The 12,477-nt window shown below is 38.6% G+C and overlaps 1 protein-coding gene across 1 annotated transcript in view; it reads left to right on the top strand.

Moving 5' to 3' along the window:
• Positions 1 to 12,477, top strand: part of COL4A3 (collagen type IV alpha 3 chain) — a 64,445-nt gene that overhangs the window by 35,630 nt on the left and 16,338 nt on the right. Inside the window, exons 25-35 of the mRNA XM_057417176.1 lie at positions 499 to 687; positions 1,712 to 1,880; positions 2,778 to 2,870; positions 3,983 to 4,087; positions 4,943 to 5,040; positions 6,399 to 6,549; positions 6,680 to 6,793; positions 7,158 to 7,325; positions 8,421 to 8,510; positions 9,120 to 9,254; positions 11,062 to 11,160. Coding sequence (XP_057273159.1) covers positions 499 to 687; positions 1,712 to 1,880; positions 2,778 to 2,870; positions 3,983 to 4,087; positions 4,943 to 5,040; positions 6,399 to 6,549; positions 6,680 to 6,793; positions 7,158 to 7,325; positions 8,421 to 8,510; positions 9,120 to 9,254; positions 11,062 to 11,160 — 1,411 coding nt within the window. The remainder of the gene's footprint in view (positions 1 to 498; positions 688 to 1,711; positions 1,881 to 2,777; positions 2,871 to 3,982; positions 4,088 to 4,942; positions 5,041 to 6,398; positions 6,550 to 6,679; positions 6,794 to 7,157; positions 7,326 to 8,420; positions 8,511 to 9,119; positions 9,255 to 11,061; positions 11,161 to 12,477) is intronic.

The raw sequence follows: 12,477 nt of genomic DNA on the forward strand, positions 1-12,477 counted from the left end.
TGAGGAAGCACTTCTTTCTTTTGAGTGTGGCAGAGCACTGGGACAGGCTTCCCAAAGAGTTTGTGGTGTCTCCTTCCCTGGAGATACTCAAAACCCACCTGGACACCATCCTGTTCAACCTGCTGTAAGTAAACCTGCAGGAGAGTTAGACTAGATGATCTCCAGAGGTCCCTTCGAACCCAAAATATTGTGTGATTCTGTGATTTTAAGGTATTTTCTTGTACTGCCACCAAAACACTACAAGGTAGATAACAGTCTGATCCATTAAATGATCCTGCATTATTTCTGCTTATAATAGCATAAATGGAATGATAATCATGAGTTAAGGCAGGAGGGAAAGAAAAAACACTAAAAAACTTGTATATTGAAGTGTGCCATTACAGTGAATAAGATGAAGATTAAGAAAATTACTCTTAAGTATTTAATAAAGAAAAAAAAGAAAGAGCTTGAAAACAGCTGACATGTCTAGCACTGAAAATCTTTTGATTACTGTTGCAGGGACCTCCAGGTTTTAAGGGACATCAAGGATATAAAGGATCAAAAGGTGAGCCTGGATACGTGTATCCAGAAGGGCCAAAAGGTGAGCGAGGAGATCCAGGGCCCAGGGGAGACAAAGGAAGAAAAGGTTCAAGTGGATTTGTGGGAAGACCTGGCTCTAAAGGATCAAAAGGTTCCAAAGGTGAAGAGGTGGGTATGCACTGTTTACAATTAATACAGAATTCATGAAAGCCTAAATCAGTATTTATATCTTGTACAACAGCCTGTTTTATCTGTTCAGATACTTTAAGTGAAAATCCTTTACCTGACTTAGGAGTACTATGCTCAACTATAGCAACCAATATGCAGAACCAACATGTATGAAAGAATGAGAGTAAATAGTCTTACATTATCAGAGAAAGATGAGGCTATTATAGGTACATGTTGCTGACAAACCTCAGCAGTCTTTTGTGGTGTCAGCCTGGATATTTACATTGGAGCATTATCTTGGATTCCTGTGATGAATAAGATAAACAAAAGAATAAGCAAAAAAAAAAAAAAAAAGGAGGGGGGGCCAAAAAAAAAACACCAACCAAAAAACCCCCAAAATAAAAAACCAAACCAGTTTTCCTGACTGCTTATAATGCTTAAAAGGAGATGATATTTCAAATAGCTCCTGTTCAGTCTGTAGGAGTTAATCTTGAGTCAGGGCTGGAAGAAACCACAAAAGCTAGGAGGGCTGACCATAAAAAGAGTTAGGGCAGAGCTTTTTGTTCAGCAGAAACAAAACCTAGCAATTATTGTTGTGTGTGTTGGCTGAAAAACTGTTAAAGTGATTCAGATATAACTGTCTCTAAACCTGACTCCACAGTATTCAAAGAGGATCAGAGCTGAGGTGCTGTTTGTTTTGTTGGTTTTTGTTTTGTTTGGGTTTTTTACCAGACTTGTTTTAAGAAGTGTATAATGCTATAATGCCACAGTGACTGCAAAATCAAGCTGCTTTATTTATTTGTACTATTTCCCTCTTACTAACCATCTATTTTTAACCTTTGATATTAAAATTTATATCCTTTTAATCACAAGTAAATCAGAGGAAAAATTCCTCTTTAGTTAGCAGATCCACTCTGTTACTAAAGTAATACAAGATTATAGTCAGAGAATCGGCATTTTGTTATGAAAGCTGGTGTAGAAACCATGTAGCGCTTGGTATACACACATGTGTAATCATTAATAGGGACTGGCTGGTTCAAAAGGAGACAGAGGACTACCTGGATTGCCTGGCAGCCCTGGGCTTCCTGGAGAGATGGGGTTTCCTGGACTGCCAGGATATGGACCACAAGGAATAAGAGGTTTCAAAGGCTCTAAAGGAATACCTGGTCCACCTGGATTACCTGGAGAAGCTGGTTTGTAACTTCCTATATTACCATGTTTTACCTATGTTACAGGGTACTTGATTGAAATTTCAGACAGTGATGAAGTCAAAAACAGTGAAACATGGGAAGCTTTTCCTTGCTATGAGATTTCCATAGTGTTGTTCCAAGTTTGGTCACACTCAAGATAATAGTGAAAGTCCGAGGGTCATAACACAATTGAGGTTGGAAGGGACCCTTATGAGGTCTTCAGTCCAAATTTCTGCTAGGAGCAGTGTCAGCTGTGAGACCAAGTTACTCAAGGCATTATCCGGTTGAGCCTTGAAAGCCTCCAAGGACAAATACAGTACATCATCTCTGTGTAACCTCTTCTGGTGCTTGACTGTCCTCATCATGAAAAAATAAAAAAGTCTTTAAATATGCATCCAGTCATCACTTGTGTGAGCTGAGTCATCAGGGGAAATATGAAGGACTTGATCATTTTTGACCGCTGAAAACATTGACCGCTGAAAACATACCAGTGTATGTATTTATAGGCAAGCATAATCTGAAAGAACTCAAAGTTGGATGGCAGGTATAATCAAGTTTTCTCCAAGAGAATACCCGTTAAATCTTTAAGAAATGGATGTGCAGATTAAGCATTTCTCAATTGCATCTTTTTCCTGCTGACTTTGTGCTGCCTCTTCTGGGTCTCCACTAGACTGCAGGAGGGCTGATAAGGAAGCAGATGGGCTTGGTGTCAATAGAATTCTTTTGCTTTATGAAGCCAGGATCTGGAGGCTTTTAGAAATCTGTTGGAGTTTCAGAAATACGAAAACTTAAGATGTCTGCATTTTAACCAAGTAGATTGATCGCTAATAATTTTGAATGTTAAAGATTTCATACTGCCAAACTATAAATCTTGTAATCTTGATTATATATTTGCTGAAGGTCTGAAAGGAGAGGCTACTAGGATAGCACCATTACCTGGGCTGCCAGGACCTCAGGGACCAGGTGGTTTACCTGGACCCCCAGGAGTGCCTGGTAAGTACATATGCACCTAATACACTAAAACTCAGAGATAATCTGATGGGGATTTGTTTCCCTGCTCTGGCCAGATAAAACTGTTAGTGTTACTTTGAAATAACTATTAAAAGGAGTTATGGGTTACAGAAACTATGAAATCAGTTGTAACATTCCCTTTCAAGAAAACTAAGGGAGATGGATGTGAATAGGAAGGGCACACAGGGCTATGTCCCTGGTGTGCAGTATGGTAGAGATTCCAAGAAGTCCTATGCTATGACTTGGTTCCTCCAGGAACCAGAAACATCTGGAGCATATGCTGCAGCTTGTGTATCCAGAAGGACACCTTTGGCATAATTTTGACAAAAGTATATCCTAAAATATGCTGGGACTGCTGCAACCTTCAAAACAGAATGAACAAAATTAGGTTAAAGTACTTTTAATTGTCCTGAACCCCTTGCTCCTTCTCATGCTTTGCATGGGCACAATCAAAAAAGTAGCTGTATGAAGTTTCCTGCTTCCTTTTTGACGTGACTGTTGCTAACCATTGCTCTATGATGTTAAGAATGTGAGTTTCCTTTTTGGGGTGGGTTTTGGGCTTGGCTTCTAGGTGAGATTTTATTGTTTGCTGATGATTTTAGATTTTGCAGAAGTTTTTTAATGCACTGAAGGACACTAACTGACATTCAGGCTAACCATAAAGCATCTTTGTTTTGATTTTGTAGAACAATAGTCCTTAAAGCTGCCATGGATAGCACAAGAAAAATTCTTGGCAGCTTTATGGTAGCTTCTGTTCTTACAGTGGTTTCTTTTCCAAGCCTTACCCCTGTAATATGTGTTTGTATCTTCTCAACAAGTGGAAAATTTGTATTTGCAAGTAGTTGTTCTTAGAAGTCTGGAATTTGGTCAGATTGCATAAAAACTTAACTCACCCACTCATCCCTGCTTTGATACTGTGAACACAATTAGCATTTTAACTGTAAAAACTTGCTGTGGAGGAGAACTAGTGTCTAAGTTTTAATACAATCTAGAGTGGTATCCTAATTGATAACGATAAACTATAAACCACCTAATCTTACAAGCTGATGTTCTGTGGTAAGGTACATTACAGTTCACTTACTTTTTTTGTACAGGTAAGGCTGGAGCAAGAGGTCAGCCAGGTGATCCAGGACATCCAGGGCCAACAGGTGACACAGGCTTCCCAGGACTTGGGTTTCCAGGAAACCCAGGTCCAAAAGGTAAAAAAAAAAAAAAAAAAACAAAAGGCAAAAATGGGAAACATTTACTTTTGGTTTTAGTCCACATTAAAAGCAATCAACATATAAAATAAACTAAAATTCAATAATTATTAGTCAGACAGACAAGTGTTTTTAGCCCTCTTGCGATTTACTGCTTTGAAGCTTATAAATTGGAAGTTTGAAATATTTCAAAGTATTTCAGAGAATCAAGTATCAAAGCTGGCAGGAGGAAAATATTTTAAGACATCGATGTTTCCTGGAATACAGCCCAAACAGGTGCAGCTCATCTGAGGGCCAACTTACTTCACGTGGATTCTCTTTACCTGGATATGTGTTACAAAGAGCTGTTTCTGTTCTTTAATTTTGGTTCTGTACAATGCAATACCTGCTCTAATGTGCAGGTAGCAGAAAGCATTTATAATGCTGAGAGTTTGGCCATTTCTCATGCAAAGTCATACCCCTCTTTGGACATCAGTAGTATTAAAAAATTCTCAGAATCCTGTCAGGATGGGGGAAGAAAAGAACGGGGAAAAAAAAAAAAAAAGCTCTGATGCTGACACTACTACAAGCTGCTTGTTAAAGAAAACAGTAGGGAACTGACATCAGAACAGCTTCACTTAAAAAAATCCTACATAACTGATTTGAAACAAGTAACCAAGTGTTATAGTCAATGTTGAGTGAGTACGTAAAGAACAAGATGCAGTGTGTCATATCAACTCTGAAATCAGGATGCTGTCCTCAGCTCATGTCAGCTACTTTAGTGTAAGAGGCTTGTAACTGCATCCATACGAATATCCATTTGTAAAATAAGGTGATAACTACAGCATCTGTACTGCCATTTAATTCCTTTTGCAGGAGATAAAGGACTTGCAGGAGGCAAAGGGTCACCGGGTTGTGAAGGAAAGATTGGAGATACAGGCCGAGCTGGAAACCTAGGACAACAAGGAGAAAAGGTTTGGTTAGAAACATAGTACAGACTTTTCCATAGGTCCCATTCATTAAATGTGACACTGAGCAAATAAATTAAGTGTAAGGAATACAGGAGCTTTTATGTTTCTTGACCAGTGACGCACAAGCTATGAAATTAAATTCTTTATATAAAACGGGGCTCAAGCCAAAATTTTAAATTCAGATACTGGACTTCAGAGGTCCAAGTGTTGGGGATGCTTCGGTACTCAGTTTTTAGGAGAATATTACATTCCTCACAGAAAAAAGCAACGCCATAGCTTCTGAAAAGATGGCTATTCAGAAATTGCAATTAAGCACATAATTGATGGAGGTGACAATTATGCATGCATTTAATTTAAGTGCTCCACTGAATTGAAACATAAAGGAAGTAGGTTGGAAGTAATACTGCAGCCACTCTCGCTGATTAACCGAAGCTACTCTACTGATGGCATATGTAAACATAGGATTATTGACTACTGTGTAATCAGGATTCAAATTTGAAAAAAAAATGGTAGCACCTAAGTGTTTTGAAGATATGGCATTTCTTTTTTGTGTGCATCCTCAAATGTCATTTGACATGGCGAAGTGTGTGGTTTGAGGTTGTGGATTTTATGTTTTTTTAATTATTATTTAATCTGTATTTGATGTCACAGAACAGCTGGATATGGAGTGGCCTTTGTGGTCCAAGTGTATCATCACTGACAGGCATAAGCTCAGCTCTAGTGACCTGCTTTATGGACATACTGATTTGCTGGTACTCAAAGCAACCAGCAGATTAGTCAGCCAAATAAACTAATTCAAACTTTTGATTCAGGGAATAGACATGGGACATTTGCAATAAAAACAGTCTTCATTGAAAACAATGGTCAGAAGAATGATTAAAAAAATACCAGTAACTGACTTTGAGTATTCTGAGACAGATCTGGGTGTTGACCTTGATTATTTAAATAAATGCTTTGATAAAAATATGACTATCATATAAAAATAAAGGAAAAGTTATGTTTCCACAAACTTAAGCCAAATTTTCAGATATAGATCCAAAGCTTTTCACAGCTACAGCAAGCATCAACAATGCAGTAAAGGCCAAATGGAGAAAAGTATCTTGCATTGCTTAGTAGCAATTTCTTAGAGTTTGGAGTCAGAGTTCAATAGCTGTCTAGAGGAATTACTCTGGTATGGAACCTGCAGCTGGTCTATAAGGAACATCCAGCAGTCTCCTGAACTGGAGCTATTAAAAGTTATAATGTGGAAGATCCCCAGGGAATGGTGAAAATTACCCTAATAAAAGAAGTTAACTGATCACACAGTGGAGAAATATTTTGGCAGACATGCAAAACATAGTGGATTTCTCTCTGTGTTGCAGGGTGACCCAGGCATGGTTATTCCTGGAGAGCCAGGTAGACTGGGTTCACCAGGAAGTCATGGCATTCCTGGCTTAAAAGGTGATGCTGGATTTCCAGGACTTCCAGGCCTACCAGGGCGTGCCGGACATGATGGTGATGATGGCCTAAGAGGTACTGTTGTCAAACAAGCTCAAGGAGCACAGCAAGTTGTTTAAGGAAAGGGAAACCAAGTAAAACAATGCTCACTCAAAGTCTGAAACTTCTAGTTAAATGATTGTGAATCCAATTTCCTCTCTTTTAGGAGAGCGTGGCTCACCTGGAGTTCCTGGAGATCCAGGTTTTCCAGGGAAACCTGCTGAATGTCTTATTGGCCTGCCAGGTTTGCCAGGTGGCCGGGGAGCTACAGGCCCACAAGGTAGGACCTTCTGAATCAACTGTGCAATTCACCTGGGTGGGTCTGGGGTTTGTTTCTGCTTTCCAATAGCCTGAGGGAGCTGAAGCTGTTCCTAGATATTGGTTATAGGATAGTATGTGAAAAAACGTGAGCCCATAAGAGATGTGCTTCCCTCAGATGGGAAGAAAACAGCCCTTTAAGAAAGCCCAAACAACCCACAACTCTCCTATATTTCCTGAACATGTATGTTGTCTTACAGATCTAATGTTTAGCCTTCAAACATACGGAGTTCAACAAGAGTTTCATGCTTATGATGGCAAGATAGAGGTGAAGGCTTAGTTTTCAGACAGTTGTACCATACTACACCATCACTCGTTTTTCCTAGGAGGAAGAGGTTCGCAAGGCTCCAAAGGAAAACCAGGTCCTCCTGGCTTGAGTATCCCAGGAATCTACGGACTGCCTGGGGAACCTGGATTAATAGGTCTTCATGGAAATACAGGATTACCTGGCCCCAAGGGACAGTCTGGAAGGCCAGGAATCTCTGGTGTGCCAGGTAAGGATTTCCCAAGTACGTTTTGACATAGAAATTCAGTCTCTGCAAAAATGTCTGTCATGCTTTTCCAAAATGAATATGCCAACATATTTTTCCATCAACAGCTTTCGTATATATTAAGATCTATCTATAAAACAAATCATCATTCCTTAAATGACGAGCATATCTTGAAGCTGTTATGACACAGTACTGATTTTTCTGTAGGTCTTCTGAGAATAGATGGGTACCTTACACTGGTTGTTGTACAATAATGTCCTTGCAGTAGGAAATTAAATGATTGACATTCAAAGCAACTCCCCAGCATAATGGAAGGGTATTTAGTTCTTTCTCAGCATCCATTTTCAAACAAATAGCTTGTTAATGCTGTCTTTTTTTTCTTAAAAAGAAAGTTCAGATCTTGAGGCTGACAGAGTTAAGTCAGATCAAACTCTGTCACCTTAATTAGAGCTAACTTTAAATAATGCAGTTAATTCCTGTAGGGATTGGTTGGTTGGTTTGTTTGTCTGTTTTTCAGATATGTGTTCAGATTTGATTTGTAGAATAAAATCTATTATGTAATGCTCCCTATCTCTCACAGATTCTTCATTAGTATCAAATCCTTCATTATTCTGTAGGAAGGAGATGGTACATAATTTTTTATAAAGCTATAAACTAAATGATAAACATGCACCACTTGACTCAGTCATGCAAGCAGACACTCCTGATGTCATTTGAGGGGAGTTGTCACGTCCTAGCTGGTCTTCAACTCCTGAGCCAGAAAGGAATGTCTTTCCCATACAACCCATAACAGATCTCCCATCCCTGTGTGGGTATCTCAGATATATTGTCCTCCCTAACAGTTATTCCATTCATTGATAGAAGCTGTTGCAGCTACTAATCTAAGGTAGTCTGGAGTTTACTGTGTGTATAAATGCTGTTCATGTGGTTAACGACTGGAAAGCTGGCTTGGACAGCATGCTTCAGAGATCAATATATATAAGAAAATATAAGCAATTAAATATTTAAATGATAGGCAGATGTGTAGTTTTCTGAAGTAATGTTCTGTTTTACTGATCAAATACTAGCAAATATGTTGCTGTTGCTTCAATTCCACAGGCTCAAGGGGAGAGCCAGGTATAATGGGCCTATTAGGAATTCCTGGACCCCCTGGCATTATTGGAAGACCAGGCAACCCGGGTATTAGAGGCAAGTGGCCTTAGCATTTGCCTTCATTATTATTTAGATTATAGAAACTTCCATGCTAAAGTTAGTCTTGTGATTCTTCTTGATGTATGGTTTCGTGCTTGAGTACACGTGTCATCCTAGAATTTCTTTGAGTCTTGGTAAGTCTTTGGCTTCTGTATATATGCAGTCTGCAGGCTGAATTACTACATTATTTAATTTTTTCAGCAGTTTTGAATTGCCACCTTTTCTATTTCTTTGGTATGTGTAAAAGTGGCTGGTAATCTGATAAATAAAGAGCAGAGAGCTTTTTTGCTTTATTTTTTTTGCATCCCATTCATCTAATATCAGTATTATATATTCAACAGATATAAGATTATACATATATTCAGTATAAGAAATAATTACTGTTTCTTGCCATAATCTGTGGTCGTATTTATTTTATTGATGATTGGAGTAATTAATAAGCTTGTTTAGGCTTCTCAATGACACCAATCACTGGAGTAATTAGAATGTACAGTGGGGATGTATATTTGCATATGTAGCTGCCCTTGAAGACAGGAGTTTCATTGCTTCACTTATGCTAGCATCCAGCTAGGTTTCTTTAGAAAATTTAATTATATTTTCTTGTAGGTTCTTCTGGCTTCCCAGGACTAAAGGGAAGAAAAGGATTTCTTGGAGCAAAAGGCGAACAAGGTGATAAAGGTTTTCCTGGACCATCTGAGACCTTGGTTAATATTGGGAATAAAGGAGAACGAGGTTTAAAAGGTACACATTCATTGATCTGTAATTCAAAACTAATTAGGGTTGTCACCTATGTTACAGTTCCATTAGGTTCTGAATGACTTCTTTGCCTCGGTCCTCACTGGCAAAAGCTCTGACCACACCACCCAAGTCTTGGAAGGCAGATGCAGGGACTGTGAGAATGAAGACCTTGGGCCCACTGTAGGAGAGGATCTGGTTCGAGACCATCTTAAAAACCTGAACGTGCACAAGTCCATGGGTCCTGATGAAATCCATCCACGCATCCTGAAGGAGCTGGTGAATGAAGTTGGGAAGCCGCTGGCCATCATATTTGAAAAATCATAGCAGTCAAGTGAAGTTCCCGATGACTGGAAAAAGGGAAATATAACCCCCATTTTCAAGAAGGGGAAAATGGATGACCCGGGGAATTACAGACCAGTCAGTCTCACCTCTGTGCCTGGCAAAATCTTGGAGCAGATTCTCCTGGAAGGCATGCTAAGGCACATGAAAATCAACAAGGTGCTTGGTGACAGCCAGCATGGCTTCACTAAGGGGAAATCCTGCCTGACCAATTTGGTGGCCTTCTATGATGGGGCCATAAACCTGATGGACAGGGGTAGATCAGTTGATGTCATCTACCTGGACTTGCACAAAGCATTTGACACTGTCCTGCATGACAACCTTGTCTCTAAATTGGAGAGACATCAATTTGATGGATGGACCACTCGGTGGATAAAGAACTGGCTGGATAGCCACACACAAAGAGTTGTGGTCAATGGCTCAATGTGCAGCTGGAGAACAGTAACGAGTGGTGTCCCTCAGGGATCAGTGTTGGGACTGGTCTTGTTTAACATCTTCGTCACTGACACGGACAGTGGGATTGAGTGCGCCCTCAGCAAGTTTGCTGATGACACCAAGCTGTGTGGTTTGGTTGATACGCTGTAGGGAAGGAATGCCATCCAGAGGGACCTTGACATGCTTGTGAGGTGGGCTGATGCCAACCTCATGAATTTTAACCATGAGAAGTGCAAGGTCCTATATCTGGGTCGGAGCAATCCCAGGCACAGCTACAGGTTTAGTGGGAGGTGTCCCTGCCTGTGGCAGGTCCTTAAGGTCCTTTCCAAGCCTAACCATTCTGATTCTATGATTCTATGAACTCTATAACATGGAAGAAACTGACTGTACTGCTGAGAGTATTCGCCTGGCTTTGAAATTAGTATTACTGAACACTGTAACTGCCTTTTTATTTATGGGATAGTTCAATAATACACTGAATATATATTTTCACTTCAACAAATCCATATTCCTTGAAAACCTACTATTGTAATGTTAAACCAGTAATAATATGTCAGTAGTACTAGAAGGCTTATATACATACACTATGCATTCAAGTGTTTATACATTTAGTAGCCCATGAGCACAGAAATGGGTGTGCTTACCAACTAGATGCTGGATTTCAAAGAAGTTGAGTATGCTCAGAAATACTTAATTGCCAGAAGAATATTTTTTACAATATTGCAAAATATTGTCTGCAATACTAATATATATTGTCTATGAGTTGTACATGCTAAACTAATGTTGTCTGGTCTTTTGTGTACACATTTTCTTATGTAAGCTTTCAGAAAACTTCCTTTTGTCTCCATATGAAAAATACAGAGGCATTAACTGTGAGCTTGTTTCTTGCTTATGTGTATTCACAGAGTGAAAATCCTATGCTCCACCTAATTAGCTCTAAGAGTTATACTTTAAATTTTATAAATTTTATAAATTTTATAAAACTTTGTAGTCTAAGATGTTATGTAGTATTTTTTAAAATGAAACTTTGTTTTAGGAGTTCATGGAAGAATGGGTCTAAAAGGAGAAAAAGGAGATGCTGGTGTGCAGGGTCCCCCAGGTCTTGATGGATCTGAAGGAATACCTGGTCTACCAGGTATGGAATATGTATATTGAAAATTAACAATATCACATGGACAGTAAAGATAATATTACCTCAGTGCTTAGAACTTAACTCGGCTCCAGCAGCAGCACTACATTCTCTGTATTAACTTTGAAACTTTTCTGAGAATTCTAAACCAGCAATTTCAAAAGCTGCTATTCGAAAGTCATAGCAGCTACCACCAAATAATTCTTTGTTTTGTTCCAAATATAGACCATTTTTGGGGATGAGAAATAGAAAACAGTATTAAATCCTGAATAATGAAGACTTCAAACTCTAAAAGCTGATAAGACCAGTGAATAAAAATTGGTATTTATAAAAGTGAAGTTGAACTGCCCAATATTGCAAAGAAAAGTAAGAATTCTAAAATAGGAATATTACAGTTACAAAAATATTTTAGAAGCTTTTTTTTTTTTTAATTTTGAGTGGATTTTATTTCCATTTTCAAAGCCTGGATGTTGGGCTTATATTTTGAAAGTTACCAGAACTTTATTTTGAACATCACCAGATGTTCAGTGAAAGGCAGGTTTAAAAAGTACCTGCATAAATTATAAAACTACCTAAGTTATGACTAAGGTTTTCTCTGCCATTCCCATAACCGCACACATAATGATACATGTTGGTCCTTGAGAGACAGTGCATCTCTCAAATTAATGCTAATAAAACATTTTTATTTCTCTGTATTCTGTATTTTTGATTCTTTGAGATAACCTATTCCTCGAAAATCATATTATACTATAATACATAAAAATAGTAACAGGAGTAATTTAAACTTGTAATCTAAATGGCTCTTTTCACAATTGCAATTATCCATGCTATACAACCTTATAACATTACTGCTATACTCTGTCATTAATATCCTTTGCAGTGATTGCAATGTAGCCAGCACAGGAAAAATGCTCCACTAGTCCCTAACTTTTAATGGAATAATGAATAACACCTTACCTGCCTAAATGTTCAAGCATGGCTATTACGCTGGAATTTATACATCTGGACATTCCAAATGCAACTAGATCTTGCAGTCATTAAACTGAAAGCTAATTTAGCTAAATTAAGCTAAAGATAAGTGAGTGGGGGGAAAGGTGCCTAAGCCATATAAGAAAAAGCTCATGAATATACTAGTCATGAGACGTGCATAATGAGTAATGTGATTCATAATATAATAATGTGCTTCTGACATGCGCAGGAACCAGACTGAACCCAGGGGTTCAATGAAAGGAGGGTCCACTCTGTAAATACAAGTTCATGATCTTGATTAAAATTTGCAAAAGTATGTTTTTGTTGCTGCCCCTAAGTGCTGTGGTCACAAAC

This window comes from Pezoporus wallicus, unplaced genomic scaffold (genome assembly GCF_028554395.1).
Source record: "Pezoporus wallicus isolate ANWC-B61680 ecotype Strahan unplaced genomic scaffold, APGP_CSIRO_Pwel_v1 contig_360, whole genome shotgun sequence".
NCBI classification, from domain to species: domain Eukaryota; kingdom Metazoa; phylum Chordata; class Aves; order Psittaciformes; family Psittacidae; genus Pezoporus; species Pezoporus wallicus.